Source organism: Sciurus carolinensis, chromosome 7 (assembly GCF_902686445.1).
Source record: "Sciurus carolinensis chromosome 7, mSciCar1.2, whole genome shotgun sequence".
NCBI lineage: Eukaryota > Metazoa > Chordata > Mammalia > Rodentia > Sciuridae > Sciurus > Sciurus carolinensis.
In genome coordinates, this window is record NC_062219.1 from 54,074,276 (window position 1) to 54,093,555 (window position 19,280).

At 37.8% G+C, this 19,280-nt stretch overlaps 1 protein-coding gene across 3 annotated transcripts in view; it reads left to right on the forward strand.

Annotated features, from left to right (window-relative positions):
* Positions 1-126: 126 nt before the first annotated feature.
* Ppil6 (peptidylprolyl isomerase like 6) overlaps positions 127-19,280 on the forward strand; it is a 30,997-nt gene continuing 11,843 nt past the window's right edge. Inside the window, exons 1-6 of one of the 3 annotated variants that reach the window (XM_047559662.1) lie at positions 127-271; positions 3,135-3,230; positions 7,442-7,630; positions 10,827-10,889; positions 10,992-11,139; positions 15,841-15,897. In XM_047559662.1, the coding sequence (XP_047415618.1) occupies positions 137-271; positions 3,135-3,230; positions 7,442-7,630; positions 10,827-10,889; positions 10,992-11,139; positions 15,841-15,897 (688 nt within the window). In that variant the 5' untranslated portion in view covers positions 127-136. The remainder of the gene's footprint in view (positions 272-3,134; positions 3,231-7,441; positions 7,631-10,826; positions 10,890-10,991; positions 11,140-15,840; positions 15,898-19,280) is intronic. The other 2 variants (XM_047559663.1, XM_047559664.1) reach the window with 2 other exon arrangements.

Consider the following 19,280-nt stretch of genomic DNA (forward strand, 5'->3'; position numbering starts at 1 on the left):
GAGGGGAGGCCCCGCCCACGCCGCCCGCCCTTCGCCCCAGCCGTCCCGCCCCCTGTTGGCGTTAGGGGCGGGGGCCTCGCGGTTGCGGTGGCAACGCGCGGTGTTTATGCTCCTGGGTTAGTCTACGAGCTCCGCCATGGACTGCTTGCAGAGGTTGCGGCCCAGTCCGGTCCAATGTAGCTCTCAGTTGCCCCCCGAGCGGCCGCTGCAGGTGAAAGCGGTGGGGCTCTTCAAAAGCTCCAGCTTTCAGGTTGCGAAGTCTACAGCTGAGGTACCGGGGAAGACCCCAAACGCGGCGACCCTCCCGCTTCCCGACCTCGCGGCGTGGATTACGCGCCTCGCAGTCTGGTGCTGGCCGGGTGGATGTTCTACTGGAGGAAGGGCGGGCTGGCTGGGACCACCCCAGGTTTCCCCTACACCCCGGGAGCATACAGGGGACACAAGCGGTCAGGGGCGGGCGTTTGGCTTGGAGAAGTGCGACCTATAAAGGGAGATCCTAGCAAAGGAAGCATTCAGAACCTTTCTGGGGGAAATGGTAATTATCACTCCTACGTATTTACACATTTTATTCCACATTAATTTTTTAAATTGAATTACAGATTTTAAGAAATTCATGACAAAATAGATTAAGTTAAAGTGTTACTCTCTAGTGGCTTTTTACAAACTCCCTCCCCAAGTGATTTTCGAAAACTATCTCTTGGTAAGTTTATTTTTTTTAAAAAAATTCTATAACAATGACTGCATTCTGGCAGAATTAAATGCTTCACAGATATCTTAATAAATAGCCCACAAGTGCTTTGAACAATCCCAGAATTTCTTTGTAAACCTGCAAAATGGCATAAAAAGAAACCACTGAAGGCTGGGGATATAACTCAATAGGTAGAGTGCTTGTCTTGCATGCACAAGGGTCTAGGTTCAATCCCCAGCACCAAAAAAGAAAGAAACTGAAGAATTTGGCCAGGTCAGTCATACTGCCAACGTATGAAATGTTTAAATGTAGCATTCCACTGGTCTTTGGGGTTTGCTCCTGAAATAATATATATGTCAAGTTTCTCTCCAAAGCCTCACTAGACCCCGCAACCACACCTTATTGGTGTTTTTATCTACCAGAGTATCCAGCTGGATACTGGATAACAAAATGTTTCCATATAGAATTTATCTTAAGGAATCCCTGCCTTCTTCCCTGCTCCAGAATCTACAGAGTAAGAGTTTGTAATTATATCAAATCAGAAAAATAATTTGCGAAATAGGTAAAGTTTACATCAAAGTGAAGAAAACAGTTGTGGGAATGTCTGTAAAAATGATATATGGATCATCAAAAGAAGCAGAAATTATGGGCTGATGGGGCAGTAATATTTCATATTCAAAGTTGTATTTAATAAGTTTAGAACATTCTTGTTTTTCTTAACTCCTGTTCTAAAGGCACACGTTTTCTATGCCTACTCCACACTGTAGGGAAAGGGCAATTTTTTTTTTCTGTGAAATCCAGGTAGTAAATATAAGTGGGTCATAGAGTCTCAGTCACAACTATTCAATTTTGTCCTGATGTTATAAAAGTATCCACAGATATATAAATGAATGATGGTGTTCCAACAAAGCTTTATTATGAACACTGAATTTTCACATGACATGAAATATGACTCATCTTTTGATTTTTTTCAATCATTTATAAATCTAAAAATTAATCTTGGCTTTCAGGCCTTTACAAAATAGGCAGTGGACCAACCCCTGCTACAGAAAACACTAAGAAAACAACATCTTTAATATATTGATAATGTAATTTCGCCTTTCTTAAGTTTTTGTCTACTGTATGCTATCAAATATGAAAACATATCAGTGTAAATTCAGTTAGTTCTGTCTTACTAGAGACTATGTAAATATATTCCTGGCATGATCATTTGTGAGCAATCCCAGATGGCTGATTCCACTGACAAAGATTTAGATTCATAAAAGGTAAGGATAAGTACATATATTTTAATTTGGATGTAGTTGATTCCAGACCAAATACTAAATTATGAAAAAGTATGATGTGCTTAACTTGAGTATGACTAGGTTTGCTGGTTATTCCTCAGTTAGAAACAGCAATCATCCTGTAGGATTGTGTCAAACAGAGCACAGCTACTGGAACTGAGAAACCAGACATGTCATTTTTGTTGGATACAGTGGTCTAGGAAGAAAATGGCCCTACCACTGTTTTCCTCTTTTGCTATCCTGAGTACCAAAGTAGGACACTCATGTCCTGGATTTCTTGCCCTTGGAATACTCACCTCTGGTGAAGTGTGCCAAGCTAGTGCCCTTACTTGACAAGGTGCCCACTCCAGCAGCTATTACTTTTTCCCTGTTGGACCCACCACTTAGACCTGCTTGGAAAAGTGAGGCCTAATTGTTACTTGCTTCTGCTGCCTTCTCTTGCTTTAGAGGGGAGCACAGTGAAACTACTATCAAAAATAAAACTTTTTTGACAGGAATTGCTAACCCATAAGAATTTTCTGTAGCCTAACATATGTAAGGCTTTGGGTATTTTCCCCAGTACCACCTAAATAAATAAATACATTTTTTTCTGTGATTCATACAATAAAGTATATGTTCAACCAAAACATACTTAGTACTAAACCTACACTCTACACCTAAATTTATTTAGTATTTACTTTTTCCTAAGGGGTATAACCACAGTACCCTTTTGATCTCCTTACATCAATGAATTATAGCAATGATATTTACTTTTCATTCAAGTAAAGTATCTAGATCCACTGAGGTTTAGCAGGATTTTAAGGAAAAATTAGTCCTGAAAGAAGATCACAGAACTATTGCCATAAACTCTTTTGTAATTCAGTTGTCATGAGTGAATGGTCCACCAGGTGTCAGATGTGATAGTAGATGGGCATATAGGAAGGCCAAGACAGTTCTCACCCTCAGGAGCTTATATTATAGAGGTCAGAGATCAATAAGCTTGTGTCCTAGTGTGGACCAGGAATTGACTTGTAGGGACATCTGGGAGGAGGACAGGGCATCTCAGTCAGTCTGTGGCCTATATGCTTCATAAAACTTCTGGAGACCCCATAAAAATTTGGAGAAATGTTTTTGACTTTAAAAGAGAGCTCACTTTAAACTAATTATTGTATTTTGAAACCTAGAGTCTGAAGATTAATTATCCATCCAAATTTGAAGATCCTATAATGGTTCCTCTTCAAGAATTTGCGTGGGATCAATATCTGCAGGAGAAAAAAAGGGTAAAGGATATTGGGACATGGGGGATATTAACAACAAGCAAAATTCAGCCTGAATTATTTATCATTTTGGGAACAAAATGCAAGTTATTTTAATCAAATCTGATTTTATTTTTCTAAATAATATGCTTTTCCTAAATTATTTCAATCATTTTACCAGATGGATTTTTTTAAAAACTAAAATATTTACCAGATTTTCCCGTGGAGAGCATATGATAAAGGTGAGTTTAAAATTTTCAGTGGTGTTTTTTTATCCCTGCTGGTGGTTCCCCCTCTCTCTGTATATCACTTCCTGTGACACCCTGGCACTCAAGTTGCTGTGGCCTGGCTCTTACTCTGGAAGGAGCAGGTGTTGTACATCACACAGATAGCAAAGGGTTTGTGTGGTGGTGTTGCCCAGAGGTACTTTTGTTTTTTGTTTTATATATCTATCTATCTATATATATAGATATAGATAAATATATGTTCTAATTATTTATTCTAATTCTACATGACAATAGAATGCATTTTGACACATCATACGTAAATGGAGCATAACTTCTCATTTGTCTGGTTGTACATGATGTAGAGTTACACAGGTCATATAATCACATATGCACATAGGGTAATAATGTCTGATTCATTCTACTCTCATTCCTACTCCCATTCCCCCTCTTCTCCCTTCACTCCCCTCTGTCTAGTCCAAAACACCTCTATTCCCCCCACACACACTTATTGTGAATTAGCATCCACATATCGGAGTAAACATTCAGCCTTCAGTTCTTTGGGATTGGCTCCCAGAGGCACCTTTATGACAGTTACCCAGTTCTCCCAGGACACCCTATCTCGGTTGGTGCTTCTTTCTCCCCATTCTCCCTTCTGCAGTTACTCTTGGAGAACCCCAGTCTTCAGGGTTAATGGAACTTTTCCAGGAATGGTAGATAGATTTCCTCTTGGGTGCCACCCTGGTCTGTTGGTAGTTGCTGCCTGGATCATGTGATAAAGAGAAAAGAAGGTGGCAACCTGGCTCAGCAGTCTCTCATTTTGGGGAGTGTGGAAGGGGTTCTACTTCCTGCTTGTTGTTCCTGGTCTAATCCTGTAGAGAATCCCAGTGCTGGTTTCCATTCCCCACCCTGTCTCTCCAGTGGATGATGAAATTTCCATTTCCCACATCAGAGCAGTTTCAATTGTTCAGTGCTTGGCTGCACAAGGATATCCTGTGATCCTGTAATTAAGTACCATATAAGTAGTGTTGCTTTATAAAACCACTTCACTCTCCCTTCAGTCACATGAATGGTACAAGACTGAATCAAGAATAGGCTGGGTGCAGTGGTGCACACCTGTAATCACAGCGGTTTGAGAGACTGAGGCAGGAGGATTGTGAGTTCTAAGCCATCCTCAGCAACTTAGTGAGGCCCTAAGCAACTCAGTGAGACCCTGTCTTCTAAGTAAAATATAAAAAAGGGCTAGAGATGTGACTCAGTGGTTAAGTACCTCTGGGTTCATTCCCTGGTACCAAAAAAAAAAGAAAAAAAAAAAAAAAGAATAGTATTTGTTAAGTCTCATCATACTTTCATAGCCATTTTCATAAGAATTCACAAGAACACTTATACACACACACACACACACACACACACACACACACACATTCCTTACACAACTAGGGTTATCAGTGGTCCTAGTTTGCCTGGGACAGAGATTTCTTAAAATGTAGGACAGTCACAGGCAAACTGGAACAGTTCATTACCCTGACAATACATTTTTAAACAATATATTTTTTAAAATTTTTATTGTCAAACATGATACTGCCTTCCAGTCTCATGCTTCTGCCTATAGGAAAACTGTGATCTCAGGGTCTGGATTGCACCTGCTCCTCTTGTACATTCCCACTGTTCTCTTAAAGACCAGTTAAACAGGCATAGTTGTACATGCCTATAATCCCAATGACTTGAGGGGGCTGAGGCAGGAGGATCACAAGTTCAACCTGGGCAACTTAGTGAGACCCTGTCTTAAAATTAAAAAATAATTTTTTTAAAAAGAGGATTGAGGATGTCCTCAGTTGTCAAGCACCCCTGGATTCCATCCCATCCCCAGTACTCTAGTACTGCCAAAAACACAAACAAACTTCTCTCCTTCTCCATTTTGGGCTACCTGGACGTGATTTGTACTCTCCTCCTCCTGCCTTTCTCATGGGTCCAGAATGAGGCTTCCTTCCTAGTTAATCATTGCTGTTCTTGCCTCCTATACTTTATTCCTTATCCTTCCTTTCTTTCCTCTCCCACATTCATCCTCTGGATATTGTCACCTTAACCTTCCTTTTCAGGTCAGTCTGTTGGTCCTTCTTTAATGAAAGCTTTGTGTCTTGTGTTATATGTACTGCATCTTAGTACATCTGGTCTCAGGGAATCAATTCATTGGGCCAGTTGGCCTTATGCTTGAGCAGAATATAATGCCCCTCTCAGGGGATGGCTTCAGATCTTCTGAAGGGCCTTTCTCTCCCCTTTAAAAAAGGCAGCATCATAGGTCTTGAATAAAAAGACCTAGAAAACACCAGGTCCAGCCCACCTCTTGAGGCAAGCAAAGAGTCTCCTTATGTACAGAAGAGACAGAGACAAGACATTTACATCTTCTGCCTCCAAATAAAATGTACCATTGACTGCATTTCTCCCATAAGACAAACTAAAATGTCCATAATTAGATTTTTGTCTCCCTTTTTGGGTTTTGGGTCTGATAAATTGAATATTCCAGAAACTATTGACACATAGTTTCTATCAGTGATTTATGGTAGAGCATGAAGAAGTTTATTCTCTGCCAGGAAGCAGGTTTTGAGAGGAGCATGGGAAACAAGCAGCAGGATATTAAATCTCCTGAGAGAAGCTGGGAATGGCCAAGTTGGCAAGTTGGAGGCAAACTGTTCCCTCAAACTCTTATTTTTTTAAGTATGATTTCCAGACCAGCAACATCAGCATCTCCTGGGATGTTTAGAAATGCAAATTCTCAGGTCCCATCCCACAGTTATATAGTCAGGTGGGCCTTAGGAATCTGTGATTCCAAAGCCTGCTACAGTTTGAGAATGGCTATACCAAGTTATTCATGGTTTTCTAGGGCTGGCACTGGGTAATGATAAAGCAGATCTCAGAGAGGATGTAACTCAGTGGCCACGCACTGAGGATTCAGGAGGTTGACCAGCAGCATTGTGTGGATGAAAACACTTAACACATTTCATTTTGAGGGGCCTCTTCATTGTCTGACTGGGTTCTGGAAATCCCTGCTGGCCTCTCAGGAGGCATTTTCCTAAAGGTGAGTCCTCCACCTCCGTACCAAAAAATTATCTTAATTCTTTACATTGAAAATCATACCTTAGCTGGGCATGGTGGTGCATGCCTATAATCCCAGGGACTCGGGAGGCAAAGCAGGAGGATTGCAAGTTCAAAGCCAGCCTCAGCAACTTAGTGAGGCCCTAAGCAACTTAGCAAGACCATCTCAAAATAAAAAAGTAAAAAGGGCTGGGAATGTGGTTCAGTGGTTAAAGCACCCCTGGGTTCAATCTCTGGTACAGAAAAAGAAAGAAAGAAAGAAACATAATCATCCCTTTCCCAGAATCACTAACCTTCCCAGGCATGCACACAGTAAAATGTTTGGTAAATGACGATGTCGACTGCTGTTTTCTCCCCCCACCCCATGATATTGGAGATTAAAGCCAGGGGCATTCTACCCCTGTGATTCTACCACTGAGCTACATACATCTCTACACCTTTACTTTATTTTAAGACAACGTCTCACTAAATTGCCAAGACCACCCTCAAACTTGTGATCTCCTGCCTTAGCCTCCCAAGTTGCTGTGATCACAGGTGTATGCCACAGTGCCTGGCGAGAGTTGCGTTTTGTTTATGAGTTAACATAATAAGTATACTCAGCATATAATGACTTTTATTACCAGAATTACTGTCTATCTTCTATGATTATAACCTTTTTTAAGATTACTTTTTAAAATCATTCTGTACTTTCATGATGTTTGATTCTTTAAAATGTTCTTAAATTCTCTTTCACAGCTGACCTCTGAAAGATGATAAAAGTTTATTTTTAAAAAATATTCAATCCTAGAGTTGACAAATTCAATCCTAGAGTTGATCCCAAGCTCTGGCTTATGGATAGCAAGTTTTCATTTGTTTTCTTTCCCTCATTGCTCTTTTTTCTTTTTTTTTTTTTTTTTTTTTTTTCGTCTTTTCCTGTAGGAACTCAAAGATGAAACATGGGAATATTCTTCCAATGTGATGTGTTTTATTAATGATAAATTCCTGGGTGATGCATCTGAGCTGCAGAAATGGGCTCACAAAGTGTGGGATATAGTTGATGTTAAGCCCCCTGCACTTTATGAGGCACTTACTATGGATTATTCCACAAAATTCTTAAGAGATACCAAGGCAAGTTACATTGTTTTTTTTTTTACAAAGTAAAATAGTGGAATTTTTTTATCATTTATGTTGATTCAGTATTCATGGTTCATATCCTAACAAAAGGAACATAAAAGTTAATGTGGTTGTAAGCCCTTCATGACCTTATTAAGATTCAAGCTGCAAAAGGTAAAGTAGGCAAGATGCATGGGAAGAACTCCCTGCTCAAACATTTCTCCATTTTATGGATTTGTATGCATGAATTACCCATTTTAAAATATAAAGACCCCTGTGCGCACTACTGTAGTCCCAGCTACTGGAGAGACTAAGGCAGGAAGATCTCAAGTTCAACACCAACTTCAGCAATTTATCAAAACTTTGTCTCACAGTAAAATGAGGATGAAGCTCAGTAGTAGTGTGCCCCTGGGTTCAATTGCCAGCATGCCCAAAAAAAACAAAAACAACAAAACAAAACAAAACAAAAAAACAAAGAAAGGAAGGAGAAGAAGAGAAAGTAGAAGAAAAGAAAGATAAGGAGGCAGAAAAAGAAGTAAGGAAGGGGAGGGGAGGGAAAAGAAAGGAAAGAAAAAAAGGGAAAAAATTTGTGAGATTTTTAAAGCATGACACATAGTGACAGCACCTCAACAGACACTGGCAGATTCCAGTGACAGAGGACAGTAAGAAACATGCGGTCAAGGGAGGTGAGAGACAGGCACCAGGATAGCAACAGAGATAAAAATACTGTAATTTTGCTCTGAAACCTTGTTAGAGTAACAACTGTCACCACCTGGAAGTCATTTCAAGCCCCTGGTGGCCTGTGTACACAGGGAGACACATTGCTAGGATCTGAGCTGTGCAAAGGCAAAGACCTTATTTTATGGATCCTCATTTAACTGCTACCTTGAACAGAAATGAAACATAGTGGGTGCTCAGTGAATGTTGGGTTGAATAAGCAGTGCAGTTTGAGAATGCTAGAAGCCAGTATGTGTGAAGGAATTTAATGTTCAAGGGACAGGAATTTGAAAGTGTGTGGTAAATTCTGGGAATGACATGGGACAATAAGGAAGCCATAATTAGTAGGAAATGAAGCAAGGAAGTGAGAATATCAACAGCACCAAGCTACTTAAGGAGAAAAGATGTATTGAAATGATGTTGGTCATCTGACAGTTGACAGGAAAGCTGGAGAACCTGATTTGAAAAACAGGTGGGAACCAAGGAAAGCCAGATAGGTAAAAACATGGCCAGAGTTATGTGGCAGGAATGTGTGGCCAGGATGTTGCTGCAGGCAGATACTGCTGGCCATGAGTTCACAGAGCCACCTTCATTGAAACCTGGACTGCCCTTTTATCTCTGCACCACTCCTTGGAACTTAAAGGCCCCAAGCAGGAGGACTTGTCTGGCAAGCTCAGGTCATATGCCCACAACCTGGTTGTCACAGGGTGGGAGAGAGGGAGAATTTGGCCCCTTTAGGTTCTAGTGAGGACAGTGGAACCCTAGAGGGAGCTCCCCACTAGAAAGTGTGTTCAGATGTTAAGAACAGGGGGAAAAAAACAATAGATCCTAAAGATAGGCTAAGGCCAGATTGATTTACTGTCCATTCTGAACCAAGAAGTCTGATTTTATCCAGAAGGAAACCAAGGCAACAGAATTTTTCATAAAGAAAATGACATATATCCTCTTCACTGTTTTGGAAAAAATTTTAGTACTGTGCCAAAGCAGGCTGGCAGCAGAGTAGTCTTTTGGAAAGTTGCTGTAGTGGCATGGGCTGGGAATAATGAAAGCCTGGATTAATTGGTGGCAGTGAGAATGGAGGTCCTTGATTCCAGAGAAAAGCCTGAGATGTTTTGTAGAGGATAGACTTTTCTTGCTGAGTCAAACCCAGGGACTTATTTACTTCCAGGTTAGAACCATACACTAGACAAGAATGTTTATGTGTTTGGTTGCTGGTGTGTTGCATTTATTAGATCTCTTCATCAGCATTTTCAGAATTATGTACTCTTGACAACCACCTAAAGATAATCTATTGATGAACAGGGACATTCAATCATGCCTGAATGAACTTGTTCATTTTTTCAATCAACTTTGATTTTCAGTATAACCTCTTTTTCCTCTTAAGTCTGTGAGGTTTACTATACTGTGTCTCCCATTCATCAGTTATAATATTCTCTTTTATAATTAAGAACTTGTACAGAAACTGAGAGGCTCTAACAAATTAATTATAATTAGTGTGAATGTAATACTTCATTGCTGGATGCCAGATAGCACAGTATATTATTTCAGTCTTTTGATTTAAAAAAAGATTAGAGTGACATAAATAATATGACATATTTTAAGGTGATATCACTTATGTTTCCCAGATTCTTAAGAAAGAGGTCAGGCCAAGTTATTCACCTCATTAAATAAGGTGACACTTTGGTATATTTGAGTATGGTGTCCAAGATTTAGAACACCTCACTGGCTGTGCTGTGGCCCCCTGACTGAATTCTATAGTAATGAAGACTTGTATTTTCAGTTTGGAGGCTTCTTTAATGGGCTGGACAAAGTCTCATAAGTGGTTGTTTCTACTGGAAAAGGATACCAAGTGAAAACAAAAGCTGGAGGCATCTGTGCATGTAAGAGAATTATTGAGGATGTCAGAAGCTCAGCCTCTTTCTCTTCCCTACCCTTAGTGTCATACCTCTTGTAGATATAGAGGCCTCATTTTTCCTCTTGGAAAGCTAATCTGTGCTGTGAATGGCTCTAGCTAACTAATCTGTGCTCTGAAAATCCAGAACATCTGATAACCAAATCCATAGCACTCAGGCTGAATGTTTTCTTAGAACTATTCAGGAAAGAAAACAGAAGTAGAAAAGAATTCCCATCAGTTTCTTTTCCCAAAGGAACTGACCAATCTCCCTTTCCTCATGGAATCTGTGATGTAGTGGACAGCTAGGCTTTGTGTTCTCATCTTGTGTGATCAGTTAACATTTTTCAAAGTGTCACTACTGAAGGGTTTTAAAAATGTATAATGAAAAACAAAAATTTTAAAAATATGTCATGTGGGTTGTCAAGACTTGTTAAAGAAAATAAAATGACTTTGTCATTCATTTGATTTTGCTGTTGTTATTCATTGATAATGCCATTGAAGTTTTATCACTGAAAACATGTCTGCTATGTTTTTGGTCATTTCTATAACTTTCTTACAGGACATTGACCTGCATTATCTTTTTCTCCCTAATTTTAATAGCATGTTTTTGTATTCTTGGACATTAACATTAATTTTTATCCAATTGGACGCTTGATTTTTGAGGTAAGAGGACGTTGCCTTTTTAAAAAAATAATTTGGGAGGCATCTGTGATTGTTGAAAAGTTAAAACATCTAATCTTTGAAATTTTCATCTTTATTATGTAGCTATATTGTGATGCATGTCCCAAAACATGTAAAAATTTTCAGTTCCTGTGCACAGGAAAAGCAGGATTTTCTCAAAGTGGCATAAGGTTACATTACAAAGGTTCAATTTTTCATCGAGTGGTACAGAATGGTTGGATACAAGGAGGAGGTGAGTTTAAATTCTTACATACAACTTAATTGCAAATCCAGAATTTTATTTAGCTACTTTTATAAAATGCATATAGAATTTGATATTCTTTTATTTATTGGTGTGTATATAAAATAGTGGGTTTCCTGGATCATAGCCATATGTGCATATACAAATAATGATAATAGGTATGTGCATATAAAAGAATTTGGTTAATATTACTCTCTAATAATTAGATATTCTTAATATTAAATTTGTATTTAAAGGATGTTTATATGGCCAAATGATAAAGATATTTGTATACTTTTATACAGATCACTAATTATTTTTTTAAAAAACTTACATTAACAGGAATATTCTAAATTAAAAAGTATGGTAACATTTTTTTAAATGCTCAACTAAATACATGAAAGTACCTAGAAACACAGAACTTTTAAGAAACATGCTAAGAGTAGAAATTTGAAAATAGAATAAATGGGAAATTGTTCATTTCTTTTTGTTGTTATTGTTGTTCAAGAATATTTTTTTTTGAAAGGGAATAATGAGCATGCCAGGCAAATGGCAACTGGGAGCAGGCTAACATCTCAAAGAACTCCCAGCACCTGAATTTTGGAAGTACAGAGTTTACAAAGGCAAAAACCACAAGAACAATTGAGGCATACGTAGGTCAGAAAGACCTTGTTGAGACAGATATTTTGATGAGAGAATTGTTTGATTACACATTTCAGAGTCATTTTGTTATACATCCGGGTCATAGTCAGGGACCAGGGATGTGCAAAGGTCCTACTGTACTGTCAACATAGATACAGCTGTCAAGAGGCTGAAAAGAAAACATTGTAAGCAAGCATACAATGCAGTCAGGTCAGAACAAAATGATGTACTTTGGGTCTTTTCCATCTCACTTTTAATTTTAAACATTCTAATGAGTCTGTAGTATACTTCATTATGGGTTTAACCTGTATTTCTCTAAAGAATAATCATTTGTATTGTTTTCATGTGCATATTACCTCTTCATGTATTTTCAGGGAATATTGAGATTTTTTGGCTGTATTTGAAAAAAATTGTTCATTTCTTACCAAAAACATTACCTTGTAAAAAGTACTATCTGAAGGATTTGGTCTTCATTTGTGTTTCTTTTCAGGTCAATCCTTCAGCTTTCCTCAGACTAGGTGCCTGATTAACAGCACAAAATTAAATTTTGGATGGCATTTTGGAAGATATTCCATAGGGAGAAATCAGGCAGCAATTTAAAAATAATTGATTTAGTGTGGAAGGAGATTTGCTTGAACTTAATGACATATGCAGAAGCTGAAACTGGTGTTTAATTTTTTAGTATGATCTGTAACATTTTGAGACTGATGAGGGGAGTTTATTTCAAGATTTATTCCAAGCCTTTTGCATGTAATGCAGCTATTCTTTCCTCATTCTCTGCAAAATGAGATCATATCTCAAATACTGTTATCTAATCTTAATGTTTTTTTCTACTTCATATGTGGAGTTTATTTTCCCAAAGAACATAAACACAGAAAATTTTTGGAGTCTTCCTAGTCTTTTATAATATTGTTAAATGGTTTTAATTCCCCATTGGTAAACATTTTGATTATTTTCAGTTTTTTGGTTTTTTGTTAGTATAAGACAATCCTTAAGGGAACCAATATCAGGGCTCCTAATTTTTTTTTGGGGGGGAGGGGCAGGTACCAGAGGTTGAACCCAGGGGTGCTTTACCACTGAGAGCTCCTGGTTCTGAGCCTGACAGTGACACTCCCAGACCAGGATCTCAGATGCTACATTTTGTTTTCTTTTTTATTAAATTCCCCCAGAGGAGGACTTGGGAAAAGTAGGTCATATTATTTGTTTGGGGTTTTTTGTTTGTTTATTTATTTGCAGTAAAATTTCCAAATAGTAAAGTATACACATTTTGAGAGTGAGGCAACCATGTTAAGAATAGTTTGAAGAAAATGAGATTGCTAGAGTCACATCTAAACTTTGATATACATGTAAGTTGTACCACCTTAGGTATGCACTTGGCATCTCTAAATCAATGGGGATAATTATAATAATATTACAGGTAGTGTTAAGAATTCAGTAACATGGTGAATTGAAAGTGCCAAGCTCTGTAACAGTGAATCCCACTATTACATATAATTACAATGCCCAATAAAAAAATGTGGGAAAACAAAAGTGCCAAACTCTGGAAATGGTCTTCCTTCAGATGTTGAATTCCTCTGGGGCAATAGAATTAGGGAGCATAGGAGCTAAATGTGGTTTTGTGTCATGCCTTAAGATGCTTCTAGGCACTGTTACATACTCTTTGGGACCAACAGGCCCTACATGATCCACACTGCCCACCTCCCCACCTTCATCTTATTATCTTTTGACATCTCCTTCTTGCTCACTCTGCTTCACATATGAGCTCCTCTGCTGTTCCTTAAACACATCAAGCACAAGTGGGCCTTGGGGTCTCTTGTTTTGATACACTCCATCCAGCTGTACCTCCAGATATATCCCCTTGTTTCACCAGCTTATCTGATTTTTGCCCATAGTGCATCTCAGCACCCTATTTAAAACTGCCACTTTATGGGGCTGGGGTTGTGGCTTAGTGGTAAAGCACTTGCCTAGCATGTGTGAAACATCAGTGTTTCGATCCTCAGCATGACATAAAAATAAATAAAATGAAGTTATTGTGTCATGTATAGCTAAAATATCAAAAAAAACCTGCCACTTTCTTCTCCACATACCTGTCCTCACCCCTTCCTTTCCACTTTCCTAAACCTTTCCTCTGCTTTATTTTTCTTCATAGTGTTTTTCACCATTGAACATTATAATAGTATGTCCAACATTTCTTAGACATGCAATTATATGAACATACTATTAAAAGACATTTGTTTAATGTCTGTTTTTCTTCCCTAGAATATACATTCCATGAGGGTAGAGATTTTTATCTACTTAGTTCACTTTTGCATTTTGTGTTCTAGCTAGAATAGTGCCTAGCATATTCTAGGTAGTTAACATTTGTTGAAAGAATGAATGAATAAATGAAGAAATACTTGAACAGGAAACACATTCTCTTCATTTCGAAAATAAAAGTTACAGAAAATACCAAGTCGTTGTATCACTTTGGTAAAATTCCCCTCTGTGATTCCCATGAGGCCTACTGCCTTCAGAAGGGTCTCAAGATATAATTTAATACATTTTATTATTATCACCATCATGTTGAACATTGTGAAGATTATGATGGTAAATGGATGCATTCTATATTCATGGAATTCTGTACTGTAGTGGCAGACACTGATTAATGAGCTTGCCACCCTGCCAGATACTGCCCTACATCATTTCATTTAAACCTCAGAGCCACCTATGAGGCAGTAACCAGTACCCCATTTATACAGGTGAGGCTTGGAGAAAGTAACTAATGTCAAGATTTCAATCATAAACATCTGACTTCAAATTTACTTTTAGCCACTATTTGGCATCTCTAAATTTGTTGTCAGAGGTATAGAAATAATATCAGATACATAAGACTGAATTCAAGTGGTGGGTGGGTTACAGCCCCCCAAAATAATAGCAAGTACTAATTGAAATGGTGTCAACATAAAACACTCACCTGGGAGACAAGAGGAACTTTGGGGAGTGTAGGGTAGATGAGGCAAGGGAGTGTGACTGATGTTAGGTAAGTTAGAGGGGGAAAAGAACCCCTGGGCAGATTTTGCCTGAACAAAGCAAACTAGGATCCAAAGGATTGGAGATAGGGAACCTTAACTTCCCCACTTCCAGATTTAGACTTCAGCCATTACACATCCATTTGGAACTTTAAACTGAGTAGGGTTTTAGACTTGACTTATCAGTTAACCTCTGAATCAACTTTATGAATAGTATAACTTAAATACTACATTCCCTTTTCCAAATAAATTCTCTCCACATGCTTGCTGTTGTATCAGATTTCTTTAAAATATAGCATGGATTAATCTTACTTGGCTAAAATAGTCCTTCAAAAAAGGTTTGTTTAACATTATTAAAAGAAGCGGGTGGATCAGAATACTGAATGAATACTGATGGGGAGGCTGGGAAGAAAAGACATGCCTTCCTTTCAACTGTGGACAGATATACAATAACTTGTGCCTGGAGTCTTTTTGTAATGGGAGCATTGCCTAAGCCAAAATATGCATGCCATATAAATACCTAAGAGAACTTCATTACATTATAAGTTTTTTTATTTCTAAAATATTAGGGAAAACAAATAAGTTATCACTACAAGGTAACTATAGGAATGAAAATTTGAACATGTATTCTTTTTAGAGCACTTATTTTTATTCATACTATAAAAAGAACTTACTCTTCCTATTTCATCCTCCTAGTTTAATCTCCCTGTTTCTCTGTAAAGCAAGGCAGCCTATGGAATAACTCATAAAGTAAGCAGAATTTATGTGAACAATTTCTTTAAATCATGAGCACGATAACAATACTTCATTATGTCAAAGGTTTTACTTTGTAGTTTAAGCTACCTCAGAGAGTTAGTATAAGAACAAAATGGAATTCTGAAATTAAAAATGATTTAAAAATACACTTGAAGTTATTATGGTAAAATTTTTAATTAAACAGGTGACTTACTCTAGACATTGGTAAAAGCATAATCATAATTTGAAGCATCTTTTCCCCACCTGTCATTACTGTACCTAACCTTTTTTAACCTCAAAGTTCTGTTTACTTCCTGTTATTTCTTAGACATAGTAGCAGGAAGAGGAGATAATGGAGAGTCTATTTATGGACCAACATTTGAAGGTATGTGTCTTAAACATCTAGTTCTCTTAAATTTGAATAATCAACTAATACATGACTGACACATTTAAAGACACATAGGACTAGATTTTTTAAAAACTCCACATAAGATAGTATTGGGAATATATATATATATATATATATATATATATATCAGGATATATAAATATATGTAAATATGTATATATCATAAATATTAATGTAACATTAATATTATATGATGTACATATACATATATTATTTTATTTACATATAATATTATATACATATAGTTAAAAATTATAGGGAGAAGGCTGATCCAGAACAGCTTTGAAAACATATTTTATTTTACATGCCTAATTATATTATTTCTTTATCCAGGATAAATCCCAGTGTATTAGCTACCTCATGTTCTAACAATGAGGAGAATGCTAGGAAAGGTTACTAGGGTCATGGCAAAAGACCTCAGAAGTCAATTTGAAGAGGCTCTCACTAGCCAGAGATGGAGTAATTTGAACTTCAAAAAGAATAGTAATAGCAATTGATCGAAACCCATCAAATATTTTAATCCATGAGTTTGTAATGATATTAAATTATTAAATAAAGCCTAATTGGTTACCTTTGGGAGAATGATAGAAAAAGAATTCATTATCCTGAAAACTTCTAAAAGCAGAAAAAATCAAACATTTTTCCTGCCTTTCCTATATGAACTGTACCAAATTGCAGATAAGGGAAAACATCTCTTTTTAAAAATATTCCAATTAATAAATGAATAGCACCACTTTTGCTGCCCACAGTGATAATGTATGTAGGCATTTGCCACATCAATATCTCTTAATGTCCCAAATCAGAGATAAACAAATCAGAGACACTCTGTTCCTTCTGTTGAAAGAACACACTACCAAAGGGACAGAACATGAACCTGATTCTCTGGACCCAGCCAATGTTCCAGAAATACAATCAGTTCCATTATAATGTGACATATATTTCAAAGAAATCTTTGCACCATGCAACACCATGCAGTAAAAACCATAGATAAAAATTTATGGGAAAAATGAAGTCACAAAAACCAAACAGTAACCTTTAAAAAAAAAAAAAGGAACATTCTTTTACATGTATTAAATGATCAAGAAACATAAATAGTATTAAAAATTTAGGATTTTTACCTTGAAAAAGACCTGAATTTTGTAGAGGTGGGTGTGGGAAAAGGTGATGCTTTTGAGTAATTTGGTCAAAGTGGAAGGGAGGGATTTTGGAGATCAGAAAACGAGAAGTAGGTGGGTGGGTGGGTGTTGGGACCACAGCCCAGTTGTGGTAGGATAGTGGGATAAGTTGCTGAGAGACCAGAGAAAATAACCTGAAATGGCATATAAGACATCAGGTTTATTGGAAAATGCTTATGCAGAAGGTCCAGTGATAAAAGGCTGGACCCTAGCACCTCTGTCCTTCACAGTGCTTCACCAAATAGTGCCTTCATCCCTCACAAAACTATTCCAGAAAGTTTACTGTGATAGACTGAACCGAGTACCTCTATCCTTTGTGGTACTGTGCCAAACAGCACCTCTGTCCCTAGTGACACCTTATCCAGTGTCAGTGGGCTGGATGAGTAGTACTTATCCTCTCCACAGTGCCCTCAGTTCTAAACCAGTTACCTCAGGGAGAGGGATTTTTTAAGTTAGGCTACAGAAACAGTGACATCATTAGTTTGCTTTGTTCCTTGTGTGACCAACATTCCAAGGAGCAGTTGTCCTGGGATACATGCAAGAAAGCCATTCCTACAGATAACACTAATTTACCCTATTTGCAATATACATGAGAAAGAATCATTGTCCTTCAAGATAGTATTTATCTGGATGTTCCAGTTCAGGCCCACTTATATTGCTTTCCTCACTTGGTTAGGTTATTGGGAATGGAAAGGGGCATTTCAGGGACATGAGGCTTTACTGTTTACTGTTTACTTTTAAGGATGACACAGTGGGGCTCATAACTCACCCTGAGTTCTCTAGTAAATTACTGAAATGTGTTATGTTCCTATGTGGCTCCACCCAGCTGGGTACAGTTTTTATTCACCTTGTGTTTCATGGTGCTAACATATCCATCAAGTTGAAACAATTTTGCATTTTAAAACAAGTGTTATAGCAGAGCTGATAGGACAGGACAGAGAAACAGTCATCTTTCCATCACTATGACAGAATATCTGAGATAATCAACTTAAAAGGAGGAAAGTTTAGTTGGCTCATTGTTTCAAAGGTTTCTAGTCCATGGTTGGAGGGACCCATTGCTTTGGGACCTGTGACAAGGCAATACATCATGGTAGGAGTATATGGTGGCGCAAAGCTGCTCACCTCATAGCAGCTGGGAAGTGTGTATATGTACGTGAGAGAGAGAAAAATAGATATTGGACCTAAGGTCCCATATCCCTCTCAAAGCCATGCCTTCATATCTCCAGTGATCTAAATTTCTTCAACTAGATTCAGAGATCCCACCAGCACACAGAGGTGGATTACATTGAGGTCCAAACTATAGTAATGGAAATTGCACCACGTGTGTGAAATCAGAAAACTAGAGACTGGGAGACATTCTAGGGGTTACATAGCTCAGGTTCTTTAATAAAGTATAGAGAAATGACAGGGATTGAGGTAGAACCTGAAGATTAAAAGAGGTTTAAGAGACATAACAAGTCTTCATTTCAGTGCTGGGGATCAAACCTTGAGTTTTGTGCATGTTAGATAAATACTCTGTCCCAAGCTACATCCCCAGCTTAACAAGTCTTTTAAAATGGGAAAAAACCAAACTTTAGTGCACAGGGATGCACACTTGGATGATAAAACTGCTATATAAGGAAATATTATGGGCTGGGGATGTAGCTCAGTGGTAGAGTGCTTGCCTAGCATGTGTAAGACCCTGGGTTTGATCCCCAGCACTTAAAAAAAAAAAAAGTATTGAGGGGCGGACATTATGTTCATGATTTTATAATAAGTCCAGGGAATGGTTATTTTAGGTGAGAAGAGGGGTTTGACAAGGAACTTTGGGGGAGGCTAGTAAACTTCCTTTCTCAGTCAGAGTGGGAGTTAAAAGGGTGTTTGCTTTATAATTGCTCTAACTAAACATCAGTTTTCTTTGAGTTTTGTGTTTGTATTTTAATAATGAAAAGGCTTTTAAAAAATCTCAATGGCCACATTACAAGGGAAAAGTAATAGCTTATTTTTTTTTAAATTTGTTGGAAGACACCTTTATGAAATAAAAACATGCAAGAAACACCATTTATACATTCACAAAATGTTCGACTCCTAGGCTGGTGCCTGCATGGTGCTAGGATCTGAGAAAACAAAGTTCATATGACCAAGTTCCTTCCTTGAGGAATGTCTGTGTTTTCATGTAGACAGATGCTTAAACAGATACAGATG